Source organism: Ascidia mentula, chromosome 3 (genome assembly GCF_947561715.1).
Source record: "Ascidia mentula chromosome 3, kaAscMent1.1, whole genome shotgun sequence".
Lineage (NCBI taxonomy): Eukaryota > Metazoa > Chordata > Ascidiacea > Phlebobranchia > Ascidiidae > Ascidia > Ascidia mentula.
In genome coordinates, this window is record NC_138568.1 from 13,190,303 (window position 1) to 13,212,679 (window position 22,377).

Below are 22,377 nucleotides of genomic sequence, written 5' to 3' on the forward strand. Positions count from 1 at the left end.
GTATTGACAAAAATTGAATAATAAAAGCTGAAACTTCAGGTTGTATTTGCAGAAAAAAATGAATAGTTTTAAGGGCCCAGAGATTTGTGACGTTATAAAAGATCCAATCCTCATCTACACAATATGGGCAAAATTGGTTGCTGGCAAGTGCCTTTTCTGCGTCCGGTGGCATTTTATTTACGACACACATACAAAAAAACAAGGTTATATTTTTTAATTATTTAAAAAAACAAGAGTTCCTTCTTAAAGCTTCCCTTACAAGAGAAGGTTTAATCGCAAGTTCTTCTCGAAACTTTCCACGTTCCGTCACCACATCAGCACTTCCGCGAATATCTGATCACCACACAGAAAAAGAACCACGGTTTAATTTGTAAAGGCGAAACAAGGGCACAAATTGGAAGACAAGTCGGTGAACGACCTTTGATTTTAATTATAGTGTCATTACCTGTTTCGTAACAGCCTTTCCGCACATACTGTGCCATAGATAGCAACTGTTACACTACAGTTTAACTGGGTTTAATTATGATTGCGTAGAGTTTTGTGGTTTCGTTTGTCAGTAAACAGTTTGCTCTTTGCCATTCGCCGTTTCAACAACCGCTAAAATAGGATATTGATGTGGGCGCGAATAAATAAATCTGTTTCGTCGACACGATGTCATTACCACTGGGTGGTGCCGTAATTACGTCACGCCCACAGCCGCATGCAAAGAGCCAAATTGTCAGGTTAAAGTTTAAGGTGTGTAATCAACCTGTCGCAACTTAATTTCGACACTTTAATGGCGGGGAACGAAGTTCTGCGGAAAAGCAACATAGAAATTACTCTCGTTCAAGCAACACATGTACCTGTAGTGCATGACTCTGCGGTGACGACAGCGTTCATATGACCTGATATATATTGGTTGTTTTCTTGCTCTCGTTGGATCACAAGACACAAATCGACTATCTCACCAACCTTTTGAAATCAAGAAAGTAAGATGTCAGTGGCAAATTTATGAATAAGCATAAAAAATTGATTTAAAAGTAAAATCAACGCGAACATTTTTATGCTTCATGATTATAAAAGAAAAAAAAAACTCACGGCCTCTAAAATCAGTTTGTTGTCAAGTTTTGTTTTCAATATCTGTTTACAATCTGTTCAGCAATCACATGAAATCTTACTGTTTCGCGGGCGAGAAAACAAAGTGCTTCCCATCCTGATGTATTTGGTTGTCGAGAGAGAAGAGGTAGAAGATGATCAAACCATTCGCAAAATTTGTTCATTCGGTTTACTGCAAATTAATAATGAATTGACAAAACATTTCCCGGGTATGACTTGTTTGCACGAATTAACATAAACCGAAATACTTACAGAAAGTAACTTGACGGCACTGCGCGAACCTCACATATTCTTCCGATGACATGTGTCGTGTTTGCTTATCAGCTCTCTGCAAATTATAATTAATCCAACAAATATGTTCGTTAGGTTAGTAGACATTGCAGTCTAGCTGTATCAACCACTTTTCCCCGATACGAAAGTTGTGATCGCCAAGACAAAAAATGTTTGAGAACTTTATAATGCCAATTACACCATTAAACTACGTTACACTGCTTCAAGTAAAACGTTACCTCCTGTCTGGCTAGTTTAATAACGTCGATATCAGTCAAAGAGCTTGCAATATAACCACCCTTGTTGTCAATGGATTGCAAAAATTCCCAACAAACTTTGTAACGTCTGCTTGGCTTTGTTTCTTCATAAAAAAAGATTGTTCAAAAATGTGTGCTAAAACCAACAACAAATCTTGAAATAATAACAACGCTACTGCAACGGACGGAATACCTTAATGCTGTTTTGCATCAGCTATATTTTAACAATTATTTTAGTAAATCGCATTTGAAACCAGGTTCCAATTTACTCAAATATCATCTATCTATGCTTTCCTTCTAATACGTAGCTTTTGTCTACTTGTTACGTAACCGGAGGTGAACCGGTGTAGCCAAAGTAGTTGTAACAGTGTAATCTTACGTCCATCATCTTGCACACTGGAAGCCGCACTTTCCACCTCCTCCGAATCTAAATTCCGCGACAAGCTTGTTTTCAAGTCTTTGAATTTAACATGTTGCACGAAGTGGATTAACTTGCGTTTGTTGTTACGCAAAAGAAAAACGAATTCTTCCATTCCAACAGCTGTTGATCCTCTCATTTCGGCAATCTCTGAGGCTCGTTGTACCTTAGGGCAAAAGATTTTTTTATTGCAAAGCGGGTAAAAAAATATTGCGATGATGTTCCAAAAAAAGTTTGGGAGATAATAACAAAATAAAGCTAATTTTACTTTCACTTATTTTGACACTAAATGCAGAACTTATCGTATGCGGTTTTTGTTTTTGACGAATGTATTCGCAAACGATGACGTTCTCATAAAATTAGGAATGTTAGTTTCTATTTATTCGATTAAGCAAATTCTTAATATTTTACTTACGAGCTTGCACAATTCTGACCGAAGAATTGATTCAACGAGCGATACTGTTTGTGGCAACGGCTTCCAGACATCACCGAATGCGTGTCTGCGAAAATAACAATGCAAAGGTGTAAGATGGAAGTATCGTTCGCATGTTCTATGTGTAATACAACAACTTTCAATGCTGCTTCCACATCACTATAAAAAGTACGATTAGGTGATTTTGATGTTGGTCGGGGATTAGTATATCCCGATATATTAATATTGCCGCGGTTGCAAGGAAGGGATAATCCCCGAATAAACTTTACTTGCTTACAACTGATGTTGAGATTTGTTCGTGCGGTATGTCTGAAAGTTTTTGAATTGATAATAAAGAAAAAGACTTTCTTTCCAAAAATAAACATTTAGGTTTATCCGTTTTGTATCTTGCCAAATTAATCAAACAATTGCAACAAGTTACTTTACATACCAGGAATAACACAACCATGTAATAATCAAACAAACCTTGAACTTTGACCTAGGCCCAAATTGATTTACTAAAACTAAACCAAAAAGCATATGACTTCATCCCTATATAGTGTAATGACTTCTCCTTAATTCTATTCCAAATCCTAAAATAAGTTTTAACAAACGTAATTCATTTCGCAAGCTTGTGCTGTGAATATTTGATTTAAAATGCTTAGTAGCTGTAAATAGAATCATCCAGCCTAAAAAGATTTATTCTTAATGACAGTGTTGCGGGATTTAAGCTCATGTCACCTCCAAGCTACATGCGTTGACTGCGCTAACAATCATGTTATAGCGCCAAGCTTTAAGAGTAATTGGCAGTTTGGAGCTAATTTCTTGATATGCTTTACCTAGAATGCATCTCACAAGGCAACAAGGATGTTGACAACGAAGGTCCTGACCCACTATAAGTTGCATATAAAGTGAAGTGCGAGGTTATTGCAATAAAACCATATGTAGTGAATCTGCAAAGGTCAACAACGTTGTGTTTCGCAACCCCAATGAAATCCAGGAACTGATCAAAATTTCCAAAAAACGACAACGCTACAAGTGGAGGAACCATCACGCACGACACAAGATCTGAACCTTCCGACCAACTTACATGGAGGTCATTTGCACTTCGACAAAAAAAAGGAGAATGCGCAGAGTACGATCGTCAGGGGTCGCGCCCCCTTGAACACCTGTATTTGTGACGTCACAAACGAACAAGTGCGTCGGCGGGGGGTCGGCGCGGGGACAGCTTTGAATGTATCCAAACGTCGATTGGCGTTTGGATTGCTCAGCCCGCTACAAACCAATTGTCAATTGGGAAGTGTGTCCCATGTTTTCTATATTTTCGTCAAAACATTCGACTGCGGTCAAATGAAAGTGTAGCCAGCTTCATATCGGGATCACAGCAGCACATTTAGCACGCAACCCCGTGTAACAAATACAGAATCGCATCTCGCCAGTGAAAGGAACCGCAGGAAAGCACAAACGCACTGCGGTTGTTCATCGAGGCGTCAGGAAGCTGATTTTTTGCGACAAAGCAATGAGAGACTCTGTGTTCAAAGACGTTCAGCATTGTGTGAGCACCAAGCCATGGTGGATGGTAGAATGCAAAGGAAATTGCGGTGGCCCGTTGTCATGGTGACGAAGGCGTTTGTGTAAAAGCCCAGATAAGATTTCAGCATTCCGTGAAGGTGATAGACACTCTATATTGCTGCATTAGATGTTCATCGATTAGCAGCGACCCCAGCTCGGCCGCAATTAGGATCCTGCCACGAAAAAACCACACGCGGGAAATGGAGAACCAATCATTCAAGCAGACAAATCGTACAATATTACAACCGCAAACCGCACCACTTTTCCACTGATCTGTCTATTTTCGATTTCACAACAATTCGGCCTTTTCTTCGCACCATGAGCGGCTCTGAACGTACAATCAAGTTGGTAGGAATCACATTACCCATACCCGACCCATGCCCAACCGCAACATTAATCGATATTCGTTGCACGTCAGAATAAGAATGTCGCCGCTGGTAAAGCCACCATTTTGCAATGAATCATACAGGTTTGAAGTGAGCATTAATTTGAAAATAACAGCCTTCCACTAAAAACAAGCGACCGAGTCGATGTAGAACGAAGGAGGGGTAGCAGGCAAAGGGGACGGGTTGAAACTTTTCAGGAAACGAACATAAATTTGTGACGTGTTCTACATTGCGGTACAACTAAAAAGGAAATTCGTTCTTGTAGCTAAGTCAGCAACGTCGGCCTCAATTAATCGCGCGAAATTCGTCAGCAGGAAATCAAACAAAGCATATTACATTGCTTGCAATTACACATAAAAGCGTGTTTATATTGCTGGCAGACTATTTCGTTACTTGGAAAAGTAACAATTGACCGAAGCAATCGCTTTCAAACATCTCTATAACAGGCAAAGAACTTGATACATATGCTGGGCAATTATTACGTAACATTACATGGTTGTTGTATTTCCTTGCAAAAAGTTTCGCTTTTAATGTATTAGGGTGTAGGGAAAGGAGGTAGATTAAGAAAAGTATTATTCGAAAATACTGGGGATCAATATGCCCTGCAGTGAAGCGCATCTCGTTTCTCCCAAGGACCAAACTCAATTAGCCCGTTTGCAAATGTAAACAACAACAACCCAAAGAATCTTCTATTTTCTGAATATTATTCACGCAAAAATTCCGAGTTTTGCGATATATACCTTGCTACATTCGACCGTCTTTGGGTTATATCTTTGCGTTCAGCAGAAATATAATTTTCGCGTAAATAACGGATGAAACTTTCGCGTAAATAACGGATGAAACTTTCGCGTAAATAACGGATGAAACTTTCGCGTCTGTTGTTTTTCATAATTCGGAGCAAGTCATCAATACAAGAGATGAGCGAGCGATTAACTGATATATGTGATTTTCTTTGAAGTTTAGGATAATATTAATTCAACTATTAAACAATATTTTTGCAATCGGATATCACAAACTAAACTGATTACCATGCCAACCGTTTGCGCTGGATGCAAAATCAAGCAGTTAGCTTTCTTTGACCAAATACCGTGAGCGAAGTAATTCCTAATTGTTCGTTTCACGCCCTGATGAAAGTTTTCCAATTGAAATTAAGCTTGTCCACGTTTTTTTCCGGTAGACTCCAACAGTCTCTAAGCGAACTCACAATGCCAGCAAGTGTAAATTAAGCAACGAGCTAAGTGTGTGACGCCTGTGTGGGAAAGAAGTCTTGTGTTGCGATTCGAGTTTCCGCCATATTATTCCTATTCCATTCCGTGGCACACAGGAGTAGAGTAAACCGCCGGCGTGAAACGTTTCAGGCCAGGCAGGCATAGATTGCCAGAGGCTTTATTATTCAGTTGAAAAGAAGGCCGTTTAATGAGCGGATAGCTTCGAGTTTGGCGTTAGTATAGGTATTCACAATTGCATCAACGAGTTCTAAACAAACAGCTTAGGATGCAAAATATCAGGTCAATATTTAAATGTAAAAATTAGTCGCAGAATGCAAAGACGTAGATAACATTCGAGAGAGTAATACTCTGTTTAAGAACTTCGGCTACAAAATAATTGTGCGAAAAATAGTGACAAACTCTTACGATCCAGACGAAACGGTATGCGAAACACGGAAACCTTTACTTTCACCCGTAACAGTAACTTCAGCCGTCTTCGTCATCATGTTGGTGTCGCGATAAAAAGGAATGTTTGAAAACACTTTTTGGTACGAGTTTGTGCAGAAACGAAAACCCCGAACTACTTTTTTACATGATTTCCGAATAGCAAAATAATAAAACGCAAAACGTTTGTTGGATGCTGAGGAGAGTAAATTGTTGAGAAAGTGAGGACCCGCTTATGGTGAATCGTAAATAGTTTGGTGGAACTTGAGATAACCGCAGCCGTATTTGAGGTAAGGCTCTCGGTGTGACCACTTGGGTCGCCACAAGAGAGTTTTCTGCTTGCGGTAACTCTCATCAACAAACCACAAGCAGGATTCGTGAGTTTAAACTACGTAAGTCACATACATGCGAAATTATCTCAGGTTTTTGGTGTTATTTGTAATGTTGCAACGTAAAAAAATAGTTAGGGATGTTTGGAGAGATTATTTAAACACATTCAAAACTACGATATAGTTAAACGAAGTTAGGAGCTCAGGTAATTTGCGACCAGTTTATCGACAAAATCGTGCCATACAAGGGGTCAGTAACACGATACGACCTCGCACGTGCCAACAACCTTTCTTCAAGTTAAACGCTTTGATTTAGATCGCACCGAAATTGTTCAATTGTCTGCTAGGACGATGGACTCCAGTTAACTTATTAATGAGACAAAAAACGGGATGTCAGTGGAGGAAATTAGTCCTGTCAATGGACTGAATACTATTAAGTGGGGTGATCGAATAGTGTTTAGCAAATCCAACGGCTAAAATTTAACAAACCTAAAAAGTGTTGCTTCTCACGTAACGTTCAATTTTATTGGTTAAATTTCTTAATAGGTAGCATTCCACATTTTTTGAAAATCAAATTTTCTTGTCTATTTTTAAGGAAACAGACTGGTGTAGTTGCATAAACTGGCGATAATTTGGCCGCTAATGACACAAGTTGCAAACTGGCCACCCACAACGTTGACAAGTGGTACAAATCCAGCGTGATCGCCGAAACTTCACCACATGAAACACGGTGAATGAGATACTTCGAGAATCAATTGGGCTGATATTAAAATGATGATGAACATGCACACACAGGCACCAAACTGTGCTAACGGACAATCCCATCGACACCTTGGATTTCGTGAAGTTCATGCCCATATAGCAGGTATTGATATTTTAACTCTATAGAAAAGTAGTTACATAAAATAACTAACTGTGCTTACCGCATAGTGAATACGACAGAAAAACGAATAACAATCAATATTTATTTTATATAACAGTTGAAATATGAATCGTTTTGGTGACGACTTCAGTTGCGTAATACACCCGAAGTATTTTCGCTGCGTTTGCAGGATTTTTGAATCAAAACAATGATTCTCCGAAATGTTTCCTTAAACTTTGCTTATTCGTGTTTTTGCAAATTGAATATGTCCGTAGCACCGGAGGACAAAAATTCCGTTTATAAATCGCTGCGGATATATTTCGTTCATTATTAATATCTCACTATGGTGCTAAATTTCTTAACCTCACACATACATGGCATCGCCTGAAAATAACAAACAAACAGTTATTCGGCAAAGATAAGATGATAATCAGACAAGGAAATTCCATGGACGCAATAAAAGGTATTAACTTGCTGCAAAAGTGGCTAAGAGTCACAGTATGAATAAAACAACAGTGACATTTTGATAAAACAGTCGCACCCATGCGTTTGACAACCTCACAAAACGACTCCACTGTACAAGCCTGTGCTTTCCTGTACAATTTTTTTTTAACGCTGTAAACCCAAAATAAATTTTTGGTATATATCATATCAAAACTATATGTTTCAAAAATCAAACTAAATATAATTAGAGCTCAATTTATTCTATTAATTTAACAAGTAAACCAGTTTTGCAAAATAGAGAATAATGAGGAAAAAGTAATATCTTTTTGTGACATGTAAATGTTTTACAATTGGAGTGAAAGCCACACATCGAAACAATCTAAAAGTTTGCACAATCATAAAAAATATGAAGGTATGACATGTTTTTAAAGCCAGAATTATAAACAACAGTTACGAGGTATATGTAAAACACTAACATGTCACATGGAAAACATAAATTTTTGTTTTGTCGAACTATTCTTGGTACCAGAATGACTGAAATTATGACAAAAAGTTTCCAGTTTGTTTCACATTTAGCCCACTTGTTTTGTACACAAAACAGAATCTGTGTCAGACATTTTAAACTAGCATTCTGTTTATTTATTAATACGGTATTTTTATGGTATTTTTCATGCCATAATCTTCCACCAATTGGTCAATCAGTTTATTGTATTTCCTTATGAAACCTTTTTTAGCAAAGTATAGGATTCAGTAACACCAGACCCAAATGAAAATTTTAAACAAAAAAGGTGAACAACTCAAAGACATAACCAGAAGTTGTAAATGAAGATTTGTTGTTAAGTTAGTTGCAAAGCAGAAAGGTGCCTATGCATTTTAAATAAATTGCCATAATATTGTACTGTGAGAATGCATTGTCTAAACACTGTTAGTTGGCACTTTACTACAGTAATAACTGTTGCTACAGGCTCAGTGAAATATGCCTTAATACTGCCAAACACATGATATTTATTGTGTACAATCTGGCAATAGACTTTTGTTGCCAATCATTTTGGAAAGTGAATGGTAGATTTTTGAATTGAGTTTAACATATACAAATTCCAGTGTGTGAAATTTATCTAAAAAAAATTTCAAAATTAGATGCAAAAGAATGTTTAAAAAATAACTGAGTGGGTTTTGTACCATCCTTGAAAAACACTTACAATTGCTTTGCCCAAATGTGAAAAAAAAACTAATGGAATTAAAGAACTCATAATCTATGATGATATACTATTTAGGATAACTGACTAAAAATTATTGAAATAAGTTAAGTCCAAGAAACAACTATGACAGCTATGATTACTATACGAAAACCAAATCAACATAGTTTAAATAGGATTTATTTAAGCACACTTACAACATAGCTTCAATCTCAGATGTGTATATTGTTTCCGCCATCTTGTAACCTATTTTTCAAAACATTTCTCATTGCATTTCTTACTGCTTGCCTGATACTGAAATAACAAGAATAAGTGACAATAACAAAATAACGTTGTGAAATTAGAAAACGAACTTTAGCCAACTATGTTTGCAAATCTTAACTGCGCCGAAGACAACGAGTTTCCCACTTTATACTGGCTTGTCCAATTCAAGATAACATTGGAGTGTATAAGCCGAAGAAAACACGCGGTTCGGGAAATTCCCAATCTGAGGCCCAACAATTCGCGCGCTATTGCCCAACGATACGCTCCAAATCCCCGCAGCGCCGATAAGTGTTATTCGATGTTCCTGCTGCGAACTTTCTTTAACTCAACAATTTATAAATATTAAACCTAAAGTCATAAAGTTTTAGTATAATGACAGTGTATCGTACATTAAAGCTGACTTAATAGGTGTGAGCCTACAAATAGCTCTACAAACATTAAACCAAAATTGATGCAACAATGAGTATTAAAAATGAGTTTAGTACTTAGTCCATTGTTTCCCAACCGCTGGTACGCAACGGCAATCTAGGTGGTACGCGAGCACCTTTTCGTAATTTGCAAATTTAGAAATCGTAAGTGATCTCAAAATGTTTGTTACTTCATCCCCTAGGTTTGTTTGTAACACTCAACTACATGGTACACGTCGAAACTGTTTTACCTCACAGTGGTATGCAACCACAAAAAGGTTGGGAATCACGGTATTTAGGAGAGAGGGATTTAGGAGGGATTTCATGATTATGTCAGAGTGAAATAAAAACACTTTTGATATTCATTGTCAGTAACAAAAAAGATTCTTAAAGACATTGTTCCCACTTTCGGAAATATTCTAAATCACGATATGAGAACTCACTATCAAGAAAAAAAGTCATTTTGAAACCGTTTTTTGAAAACAGTATTCCCAAATAGCACTTTTTACCCAAAGTGTACATAAGTATGGGTGTTTTTTATTTAGTTGCAAATGAGAATAATAGTCACAGGCTATTTTGACATTGGTTTGCTCACTTACTTCCGTTGTCTGGGAAGATATTCTGCTTAGGCTACTTCTCCTGTCTCTGTTTTAGGTTCAATAAAGTTTACTTAATTTTTTGTCTTATTGTGTGCAATGGGTCCTACATTTGAAATAATTAATCAACCCGAACCTAAGAATTGTTGGTATTTTGTTATGCCCAGTGGACAATTCCAAAAAAATAAGGGATGCTGTGTAAGTTGCCCTCTACGCTTGTCCCCTTCGTTTTTATGCAACACCAAGAACAATATATTTGCCTAATCAGGCCTGCCACCACAAAACAACAACAAAATTATTGCCTTTTAAACAACCCTTCAGCAATTTGCTGAGGAAAACAAATTGTACTTTTAATGCCGGTTTTCAATGCTTGATGTTTTGCTTTAACTTTATTAAAAAACACTGATCAACACTTTGCGACTTATTTATCAAAAAGCACTAGACGCACGAGGTCGCAAAAGATCTTAAGTCGTGGCGCACACGATGTTTGCTCAGGAGTACTGTTGACTCAAGAGGCCGCGGCGGCCAGACGTGAACTTGACTAGACAGACAGAGGGAAGAGAGAGAAGCGTTTTATGGTGTACTATCCAATGAACCGGTTAATACTTAAAACACAGCCAAGGGAAGATAGGCAAGTTAAGGTGCAGTAATGTTTGATTTGGTTGAAGTTAAGGCACATGTTTCTATTTTAGTTAGAATATCCAAGGGAATTCGTGTGTCACGTAAAATAAAATAATGATGTTGTGTTTAGGAAGTAGGTTTGTATGATCATCTTCACTATCGTTTAGAACTTGACTTTTCGTGGCGACTTTGTAAGGTTAATATTCAAAACGACTTGTGAACGTGACACGGTTTATTGACAAAGGTGTTAGTTAAACAAAAGTGAAAGCCAATTACAGTGCTATGTAGTTATGCCCTGTTCACTTAAAAATGGCCACCACACGGAGATTGTAATATTGCAGCTTAGGTTTGTCTGCTGCCACTAATTTTTGATTTTTGCACATTTGTGGTTGCTGACACGGTGTTGATTTACGCCTAAGATTTGAAATTTTAATGATGGAAACAAATTTATGTTCACAGTATCGCCTATTTTTGTATATTCTGCAATCGATTTCTGGTTATTTATGATAGTCCTCAGTTTCAGAAACAAATTAGGCTAAAATCTGATACGACTATAGTAACATGTTTAAATGAAACTGTAGACAAATACATATTTGTCCCTCGAGATAACTACGTACAACAAATACTAGCAAAGTGTGCTTGAAATGTGATGGTTACTGCGTGGAACTTGGTGCATCGAAGCATCACATTTACTTTCACATATTTTGCGTATTATTTGTCGTCTTTTTGATACAATTGGAAGGTAATTTCGGGTGAATCGAAAGACACGATTAACGCTTTTTAGCGATAACGTGAGTAGAAACTTCCCTTAAGTTTGCGGTAAAGTTCAATCCTGATCTCAAACCTCAATCCGATTAACTGAACTCATTTTAAACAAAATACTTTCAATTTCATTGCACATGTTCACGCTTTCTATTGGTTTAATTCACCTGCACACGAGCCCCTAAACCTACTTGGTAACGCGAACCCATTCGTATTAAAAAAGAAAACTTTCAAAAATTTCTTGATCCGAATTCGCCGACAAAAATTGACTGTTATAGTTATTTTTTCAAGAAACGTTTGTTGTAATTGCAAAAAAGCAGAAATCGAAATAAACACAACATCGATGTAGAAAAGTTGCAAAAAGAATTTTTATCAGATTTTCATATTTATCTTTTTTTTAATATAAGCGTTAATTTTTTTAATTTGGCACTGTATGTTTGAACATATTATGTTGAGAAACGTTACACCTCACCTTTGTTATAAATTACAGTGGTATCATCTGTTCCTTTCTATTCTTTCACAGAATTACAAAACGATTCGACCGAAAAAGTACATTTAGTAACAAAATGGCCGCCGCTTTTAACATCATCTGTTTAAAAGTTTGGACTTTTATTCGTTTTTAAATTATCTCCGAATAAAGTCAAGATACTTATTTTGGCATTGTAGCCAAACCTACCAATATTTAGGCGGTCTGCTCACTTCCAACATCAATATGTATATTTGACAAGGAGTTTCAACACGCACTATTACTATTTAGGTCTTAGCCATGAAAAGAGAGGATTTTTTTTAAGAAGCAAACTGCAAAACAAACATAATTGTGTGGCAATTCACTAAAATGTAAAACACCTTTCTCTTCCTATCTTTAGTTAAAACATATGTTTTGAAACAATCAGAAAAGAATTAGTCGATTAATAACATCCGGTTTCCATCCGGATCTCCAAAAACTTGGCTATTGTTTGGTATATTCGTTGTGCCTTCTAGGTTTTTAACGTGGTTAAGGGGCATCTGCTGGTTATGTCGTGTGGTGGTGGTAACACACTGGTGGTTTATTCGCTCCGAGCACGCAGCGCGCGCTCGCCACAAACCGGCCACTTGCGGTAAAGCGGAGAGATGAATGTTGTGATTTGCTCGCCCTTCAACGCCATGGTTTGATTTTGTGTTAAAACTTTAGAATACAAAATCGTTATTTTAAACTTTCTAAAAAAATTTCCTATGCTTAATCGTGCAAACATATTTTCAATCTTGCGTATGTGTGTTCAAACCTGTTCGTTCCTCGGCATTTGGAACACTAGGTTGTAGCGGAAGCTTTAAGTTAAAACTTTAAAAAACGAATCAAATATTATTTTAATATTCCAGTGTGGTTGCATTTGTTGAGGGTTGCATCAGTAAGGTATTCTCATACGCGGTGTTGCACTTGTTTGTGACACGTCACCTTGTGTATTGATCCACTACTTTTTCAGACAAGTTTCTACACCGCAGACTGATGTTTATCTCCTTTGGCGGCTCAATGTAGCCGGAGGCCAACTGCATTCTACAGCACGATAAAAAATAATACGCCTTGGTCTTAAAACTGCGGCGAAATATCAAGAGGCCTGCTGTGTATTGTGGCATTTACTCGCCAGTTGCCTGATTTGAATCTATGCTACAACCTTGAATTATAAGTCAAAACCCGGGAAAGAAATCTGATGTGATTTAAATTAACTGCTGCACCATAGGTACATGAAAATGTACACTGTTCATACTTTATTTGCTTAGTGTGGTTAATCAGACAGGCACGGTCATGAGTGTGGGCACAGACGCCACCGTAAGTCGTTGGGGTCGTACGACGTCTAAACGTTTTCGTTCAGTTGTCAAATTTTAAAGAGATGTCGTTAGAGCTGATGTTTGCTTATATTGTGAGTTTCACACTTAGTTGGAACATCACCTGTTGTACATTTGAGTAGGTTATGACGCTACAGGTTATCAACAAGCTACGTGACTTAAGCAGACTGAGAGAGAATTGGCTGTTCATGAGGCTAAACGGCCAGACTGCTTGATCGAGGTGGTCTTAGGCAAAGAGCGTTTCCCAAGAGAAAGATAGAGAACGACAAGAGCAGAAAGCAGGAGCGCTTGAAAGAAGTGAAGGCAAAGCGTGGAGGCTAGCGGGCGGTGTGGCTCTGCTCAAGTGTGAAATCGATACAAACCAGAGTCCGTCACATCCATGACCAATTTACAATTCCCAATATACGGTCGAACCCAACGGCATTTTTTTACTGTTTTAATGCCCCAGGGTTAACTAAACATTAAACAGGTTAAGCTAAAATAGTCGTGCCTGAAGTTTTCTGTTTTCTTCGCTCAGTAACTAATGTCTGATAGCAGGAAGATAATAAGAGGTTGTGCTTGGGTTATTCGAACGTTATAAAATTATTTTTGTCAAAAAGAAAGGTCACAGGAGATCTAAACTTACTTTTGTGCACAGAAAACCAGTTTCGACATCCAAACATATCAGGCACTGAATTCGAACAAAACAAACAGCTTTTGTGCAACTACAGCCACGAGCAGAGCACTGGCATAACACCCACTTCTGTGCAAGCTGCCCACCCTGCGACCATACAAGATAGCCTACAAGAAAACGATCAGACAAAACGAACGTGCTGCAGACTTTCAAGTGCTCCAGGTAACATTAGCACTGGAGAGTTAGGTTCAAACAAGGGTGACGCACGGGGTGGTGACAGGAATTATTACCCACAAAAACGATTCTTCGAGAATGAATCAAAGACCCTTTTTTCCAAAAGACTAAACAAGCATGTACAGGAGTCTTACCGTGCCGAAAGGAATTTCAACGGAATATTATCGTCAACAACTCATAATTCTCTTGCCTCTCCAGCCACAGTTTGCAAAGTACCTTGCCAAACTCGCGACGAGGCGGTGAACGGTTCTGAACTCACACCTTTTTCAGCGGTAAACCTTCACCGACCACTTCAGCAGAGTTTATCTTTGCCTATTGGAAACACAATTCACAGAACTTTGGGTAACGAAGATCCAATTAATGAGGTTGTTGAAACGGACGGACGCACAGCAAGCGTAAAACAACTTTGTTCCTATGAGTCATACTTTAATCCATGCGTTGTATACGAACAGCAGTACAGCAGTAATTCAGCCGCAGACAGCGTTCACGAGTATCTTTCCTACGAACAGAGTCGCCTGTATAACTCTTCTGAAAGACCGGAATACTACTCGCAACTACAGGGACATTCTGGCGAATTTAGCTCCATTTTGCGATCCGACACAAATTTGCCAAACGCACACCACGACGTTGAAATTGCATTCCGACACAAACTGGATAGAACAATAAGCGGGGGTTGTGACAAGATGCCTGGTGCTCAAGCACAAAACCTGAACTATTCCGGGGGAACCCAGCACATTTCTACAGGACGTCATGTAGTTGACATACTGGCAGAACACCAAGGTGAACTAATTAAAACTGACAGCCCTAATTTCCTGTGTACTCCCCTCCCACAGCACTGGAGAGTTAACAAATCTCTCCAGACACCTTTTAAGGGTTAGTTTTCGTTGTTTTGTTATATTCTAACACTTCTGTTGTTAAAACTAAATGTGTTTAGTCGTCGCCCTCTCTGACATTCCCGACGGTACACAAGTTACAGTGATGGCTGGGAACGACGAGAATTATTCTGCTGAGCTTCGCAACGCTTCCGCTACATTAAAAGGAGGTGTGGCCAGATTCAACGACCTGCGATTTCTTGGAAGAAGTGGAAGAGGTGGGTTTTTGGGGGAAACTGAAGTAAAAAACTGTATTATGTTGCTGTTGCTGCCTGGCATATTATAGGCTGTGGAAGCCTGGCTATACCTGTTTTCTGCCACTTCTGTTTCCCTGTTATACCCTGTTACTTTTACTTTACCAGGAAAGAGTTTTAACTTATCGATCATCGTCTTCTCCAATCCACCGCAAGTTGCTACATACCAAAGAGCAATTAAAATAACAGTTGATGGCCCAAGAGAACCAAGACGTAAGTTTGAATACACTACAATAAAATGGTTTTCACAATAACTTGTCTTTGCTTGCATCACCTTGACCGTCATCACACATTACACTCCCTATGATAATACGATGATTTTTCAAACGTGATTAAACCTCACACGCGACCAAAACAGCTCACGTTTCAAAAATATTCGACTAGTAATGTTTGTCACTGTTATTGGACGGTGAATAAAACATAAATTTAACGAAGTAAAAAGGCATACGTGCAGTGCTGGCAACGATTTTCATAAATAACCATTTTGCTTGGGATCTGAACCATGTTTAAGTTGTGACATCAGTCACCGCCCTTTCTGCCACAGGCCTGTTCCTGGAAAAGCTGGATGTAAGCCACCAAGCCACAAGCGGTCTACAAAATAAGCAGTCAGCGTTGGCATTATCATACAATTTAACACGTCTAGTGCAACGACGTTACGTCTATTTGCATCACACTGAAAAGTGGACAGAGGAATAAATCGCTATACACCACGACAGGGTCTAAAATTTGAGTTTAGACGATATTATATGACTCCCGATTGCAACGCAAAGCGCGTCCAATTTTTGATCGTTCATTTGCAAACACACCGGAATCACGTAGCTCCATGTGTTTCTAGCAAACATGACCTTCGCCTCATTCACTTCGAAGTCAGTTGCGTTAAACGATTTAGGAAAAAATTATATGCACGCTTTATGTGAGATGTTTTAAATTCAAATTACATGTGTTAGATTACATTTCGCACATAGAAATTTCAGCACAATACAAAAATGATGTTGATACTTCCCATGCAAATCTTCCCATTATTTACTTTTATTACTTGTTTGTTCTTTTAGGTCACAGACAAAAGCAGTTGGAGGAACGGGCGAAGGGAGTACTCTTTCCTGACGGATTTCATTTGGATTCAATAAGAAGAAACCCAGGCTATCAAGGCCAAGGTAAAAAGGAGTACGCTGCATGCTTGCCGGCGATAAGATTTTCGCGAAACAATTATGCCAATATCAGCGTCTGCTTCCATATTCAGGGAGCTGTTGTTTTGGGTTTGCAATTCTATACATTTGTACAAGTCTGTCAATTTTTTAGTCAGAAATCATAAAAATAATGTGTAACATTGTTAAAGAAAACAAATTTTGTTTTCATTGAATTTGTGGAAAATGGAAATTACGACGATCCCTAAAATAGGGAGTTTCCTTTGAAAAACTTGTAGTGAAACTTCCCTTCTTACTTTGCGAAAGTTTGCAATAGTTGGGTTTTATTGCAACTGACATCGAATGGAGCTAACCTAGGATAAAAAGAAAGCATTTGCCATTTAGCACCGATCAATAGAAACGTTTTAAAGCCAGACTGATATTATTAGTTGCTGCAGGTCGCCAGTTTATACCAAAATAAGCATTGGATTTTTTTTTTAAAAAGCAACAATAGCAATGTTGAGTTAAAAAGGGCGATATTCGTGTAGTCACTAAATCTGCATTCCGAGAAGATAAACTCGTCTCTCCGTGAACTTGACTTAGCCAAAGGCACTGTGTGGGTTTGAGTGCATGTTCGCCAGACAAAACGGAGATTCATGCCCCGTACACGCGAGAGAGAGCGCAGTCGACCTTTCGCGTACGCCCGTCGTCTGGATTGAGGAGAACCGCACTAATCTGTCTGCCACGCTGTGGCTATTGTGAAATCGAATAAAAAATCAGTATAAATTGCACAGACTCAAACCAAGACATATCAGCCAACCCTAAACTTTTTAAAAACTTATAGTTTGACAAAAAATGTTAATGCAGCGAAGAGTTCTTGGGAATAATTGCCGACGTCGCCCACACAAGTATGTTTTACGCTCCACCGAAGGCAGCTTTCACCGCATTCCTTCACGCGTTAACAGCGCCGAACCGCGGCCGCAGAGCACGCGCAAAACAGTTTCGCCGCCTGTTTTTCAACACACGCCATAAGGTGTGTGTGTTGCGCGTCGGCAGTGAACTTGACTCGGTTTGCACTCTTTCTTTTGCGCCGGATTCTGTTCCGATATTCTCACTTCGTCCGCTTATACCGTGTTTGTGTTTTCGCGTCGTTACGGGAAATATTACGCTTGCTTTTCGCGCAGCGTCTCGGCGCTTATAACCTGGCCAATATTATCAACAATTTACCGCTATAGTTGGGTACAAAAAATGTTTTCCCTTAACTTAAACTCATTGAATCGCGAAATTTGATCCCCATGTTAATCAGTAATCTATCGTTGTGGTGCAGTGGATCCAAGCCGCATGGGTGCTGGTGTCTCCGGTGGCTGGGCCTACCCGCAAGCACAATTCCCCTACTTAACGCCGTCACAACACGCCGCCGCTGCGGTTAGGGCCCAGTCGGCAGCACGAAGTGGCAACGTTGGGAACATTGCGGCCGGCTCCCTCGCTCAAGTCGGCTCTATTACGCCACCTGGAGGATTGAATATGAGCAAGGTGGGTGTTGAAACTTCTTGTTTGGATTTTGGTATGAGTTTTGTTCTGTTCATAGAGGGAGGATAACCCTGGTGGTGGGCAGTTAAGTAGTGGTAATGGAATCTCATCTTCGTGCAATAATGGAAATGGAACGGGCAATGAGTCACTTACAATCAGATTTTCAGAGGTCGGGATATCATTAAAACGCAGTACTCAAGTTTTGTATAAATATAACAAGTATGGTTGTTGTTTTAGGTTCACTTAGAGGGGCGTTTCGGAAACAGATCTTTCATGTACCCAAGTGGCACAACCTTCCCGGGATACGAAAGTGCAATGCTTCCTACAGGTACAAACCATTGTACACCCATATAATTAACTTCTTAATTGCTATATTTATATTTATGAAATTACAAGTAAATTTAAAATGTGATATCACTTGCCCGTGATTCCTCAGTGCTTGTTGTTATTCCTCCAACGCATCATTGTTCTATACTGGAAATATGTGTCCGCCATATTCTGCAATTTCATGTCTTCACGTGAATTTATTTTCGTTATGTTGATAGAACCATTTCAGTTTAACATTTATAAACACTTTGCAAGAGTAAAGAAAACGCAATACAGAAGCAAAATTTAAAATGGTTCTCGCTGCGTTCGAATTTTTTGGCACTAAATCCATCATTTCTACAAAATGTGTTTGGTTTATTTCGTTAGGATTTTACTGAGCCTGCCCCTTTATTTGGATTCTTAGGGAGCCTATAGCATATAGTAATATGCTACACGCAAGCAAAACCTTTAAAAAATGCAATTAGCAATTACTGCCAACAACCTTTTGCGACCGACAAGCACGAATTAAAACGACTTTTGAATCTGGTCCCACTTGTATATTTGTATTTTTTGGAAAGTGTGATTAGTTTTAGAATAATTTCATCATTTTTTTCTACCGTCCGTTTTGCTTCTCCGATTGTAACGCCTCTCTCCCTGGTGCGAAAAATGAGACAGCTCTGTTATAGCGACGTGAGAAAGTCATAAATACTTTTGTGAAATCGTTCTTTCTCGTGGTAACTTTTAGGTACACATCCTAGAATGTAAATTGGTGAAGAACATGTAAATACATGTATATTTATTAATATGTTTTCTATATGTAGGAGGGACAAAACCTTTCAATTTGCTGTCTAAATATTCCTTACATTACGTTGATACAAAATATCAAAATTATCTTAAATTTCTAGGAGCTCACGGTCAATCAACCAACAATCTGTATGGTACTTCACATGCAGCGACGGCTGCGGTCGGCCCCTACTTATACCCGGCAGCATTGTACCCAGGCAGCACGCTGGCATACAATTCATCGGTCGGACAGAATTATGATGGGAACGGTAACAGTAGCAACAACAACAACGCTGCTTGTTCTGTTTCTAACGGTGCCAACGGAAGAAATGCTGAATCAGGCGACGGAAATTCGCCCACGGCTAATATTGGAAGGGTCAGGGCCGGCGGGTCTTCAGTGGGAAGTGAGGGTGATATGTCAACCACGATGTCGCCAGGCAACGGATCGAATGGTGGAAGGGATGCCCATGACAGCCAATCTGTTGACAACGCTGCAGCTAGTTTGCTAAATGCGACAGGCGTTTTGCATGGTCAGAGGTGGGAGGGCAGCAATGGAGCGGTCGCAGCTGCAATTGAAGCAGTGGAAGCTGCCAGCAGAGGTCAACGAGAGCAGATGGAACACCAGCAAGCGACCAGGGCCGCAGTTGCTAATGTAGGAGGGGTGTTACATGAGGATGTTTGGCGTCCATATTGGATAACCCCTTCTACCACTTGATGGCAACGCTGGTGTGTATTTTAAGATGTCACGGCTGCTTTATGTAACACCTTTAAGCCTGCGCTCACTAATAGGACGTTTTTGCAACAAAGTTGCTAATTGGCGTCAGTTCTGTTTTTTCAACCAATTTTGTCGTTAACGGCACGTTTTTGATTCAGAATTACCTGCGCATTACCTTAGTTAGAAAAATACATTTGGTCCAAATGCTGTAAATATTTTGCTTTTATCGTTTTCTCACAAATTTGGTCGTTCGACAAAGCGGTTGTTCTGCATGAATTTTATTTCCGGTTACTGACAAGTTGTTTGTCAACGGTACACTACAAAGACGGATATATATATATATATATAGGCATATATTAGTGCGCACAATATGTGTTATGTGTTGAGAAACATCATTGCAAAGCGATAGTGTTACTTAGCGCGGCCAATTAAAGACATTTAAAACGCATCGCGTCAAGGCTTTGTTAAATTTTAAATATTCACCACATAAAAATTTACCAACGTGTTGATTGGTTTAACACTGTGTTAGTTGATTCACCCACACATAATTCACAGTCTCTTCATTTCTTAACAGCGTTGTTTCCATTTCGACAGTTCATATCGGTCACATGTCTTGCATACTGTGAAAAAAGACCAGCAGACACAAAAACTGCATCTAATGTTCGCTGTTGAGCTTGTGAAAAACTATCGAAGATAGGTTAATGCGATGCAAAATGCCCAAGGCTTATTATTTTTCAAAAACTTTTTAATAAACGCCTTTTTGTTTTAAGTTCCTGCTTCAGTTCCGCTGCTGCGTCTAACGCACATTTGTAATTATTGCTACAAAACAATGGCATGCGTGTGCTTGTAAACATCACAACCAAAACTATATTCGGTGTGTTCTTGACTTTTGGGTCAGGCCAAACGGTCATTATCACCAGAGTCTACATATGATAAATATCATTAAATGCAAAACTAAAGTCTTGATTTAACGTATGGGTGATTGATATACAGCTGTACATTGCCTTGATTACGCTTGTACGCTTGTTTCTGCGTTATGTGCTTGTTTCATGGCTGCATTCGTGCTTTCTGCTTATATGCATTTACTCGCTTAGCGATGTGAGTTCGCTACTGTGCTGTGCCTACCTGCCACGAACAATACGTTAGGTATCAACAGTGATAATGACATTTCAGTTAAATAAAGCTTTCATGTGCTTTTTGTCTTCGTACGTGTAACGACAAAGCGTCGGAGAATGTCGGGGATGGAATATACTCCGTAATAGACAGAACCATAAAGTCAAGACAGAAAAAAGGCTCTTTCGCAACTTAAAAGAAAGAACACCTGTTTTAGATCGTAAAATCTATTTATTCTTTGGTTTTGCCTGGCAAACGATATAACGGATTATATTCAGGCATTTCTGTAATTGCTCAACTTAATATTTTGATCGCTTAACATTGAAGAGGTCCCCAACCATGTTTGTACTTGCAACCAGTATGCAAAACTTGTTGGTGGCTGGGTTAAGTTTGTGAGCTGTAAACTATGTAGGTTTTTTTTTATGCGGACCGGTTGCAAATACCTCACGGACCGGTGACGATCTGTGGCCCGGTAATTGTGGACATATGAGTGGGCTCACAAAGTATAATTCAAGATAACGAACATATAACCAAGTAAATATAAAGCTCAAAATATTTGCTCAAATGTTGATGAACAAAAGTATTCGTCTTATTGTGTCAGAAAAACTTATCAATTGAAGTCATAATATTTTGTGTAAGTTGCCAATATGTTGTGGAAACTACGTCTGTAACATTTATTTGAATCAATTGAAGATTAACCTGCTATACTTTAGTTGTCCCGTTAAATAGATACGCTTGAGTAGACAAACTTAAAGTTGATTTGAAGTGTGCATGTGTTTATATGCTGTAAGTTTATACAAAAAACGGGACAGTTTTTTAAGAATTTTTTTGTTCTCAATTTTGTACAATTGCAGTGCGTCAAACTAAAGCTGGGCCACTTAGTACTGATAAAGTTACAAATATTGAATAAAACATACCACTTGTTAAGAACACTTGTTTTAGGAATTATTACTCTGACCTAACACCAAGTAACGTCTTTGTCTTTTACAAAGTAGCGTCACCACCAGAACAATGCAGGCGGAAAAGTTTGGCACTAACTATGGCCTAACATGTTTGGCACTAACTATGGAATAACATGTGACCAAATATGGAAGTGACGCAAATGACGCAGGCCGAGTACTTGCCCAACACGGCTGAATTGGGCCATCAAAATAGGTGGTCCCTAACTGACTTTGGCCAAGTAATTTTTTGGCCATGTCAAAACAGCTCCACCATTTTTGATGCAAAACAGCAGTTTTTCGGATGTTTTGGCGCAGATACGAACCGAGCACGAATCGCATAATACAAGCAACGTCGTTGTCTCGTCGCAGACTGCACTAATTGCTTAATTTACGACAGCAGTTTGATTTAGGTACATCGTTAAGTAGTAAACGTTAAAGTATGTATAGCTTTATCCCAATTAAATTTCCTGTTGCAGGAAAACAGGTTTACTACAGGCTTTTTTGTGTGCCTGTCTGTCCCGTACTCGC

At 38.8% G+C, this 22,377-nt stretch overlaps 2 protein-coding genes across 2 annotated transcripts; one reads left to right on the forward strand and one right to left on the reverse strand.

The window, feature by feature from the left end:
• Positions 1 to 78: 78 nt before the first annotated feature.
• LOC145894647 (transcription initiation protein SPT3 homolog) lies at positions 79 to 9,191 on the reverse strand. Its single transcript, XM_082983278.1, has 8 exons — positions 9,091 to 9,191; positions 2,456 to 2,540; positions 2,002 to 2,206; positions 1,605 to 1,726; positions 1,348 to 1,423; positions 1,158 to 1,267; positions 843 to 951; positions 79 to 333 (listed from the first exon to the last, which is right to left on the reverse strand). Exons 1-8 carry the CDS (start codon positions 9,129 to 9,131, stop codon positions 218 to 220), a joined length of 864 nt encoding a protein of 287 aa, XP_082839404.1. The 5' UTR covers positions 9,132 to 9,191; the 3' UTR covers positions 79 to 217.
• A 4,132-nt stretch (positions 9,192 to 13,323) lies between these two features.
• Positions 13,324 to 20,986, forward strand: LOC145895659 (uncharacterized). Its single transcript, XM_082984457.1, has 10 exons — positions 13,324 to 13,347; positions 13,595 to 13,707; positions 13,964 to 15,084; positions 15,146 to 15,301; positions 15,446 to 15,550; positions 16,390 to 16,491; positions 17,789 to 17,994; positions 18,050 to 18,160; positions 18,229 to 18,319; positions 19,203 to 20,986. The coding sequence occupies exons 1-10, from the start codon at positions 13,324 to 13,326 to the stop codon at positions 19,793 to 19,795; spliced, it is 2,622 nt and encodes an 873-aa protein (XP_082840583.1). The 3' UTR covers positions 19,796 to 20,986.
• The last annotated feature ends 1,391 nt before the right edge of the window (positions 20,987 to 22,377 follow it).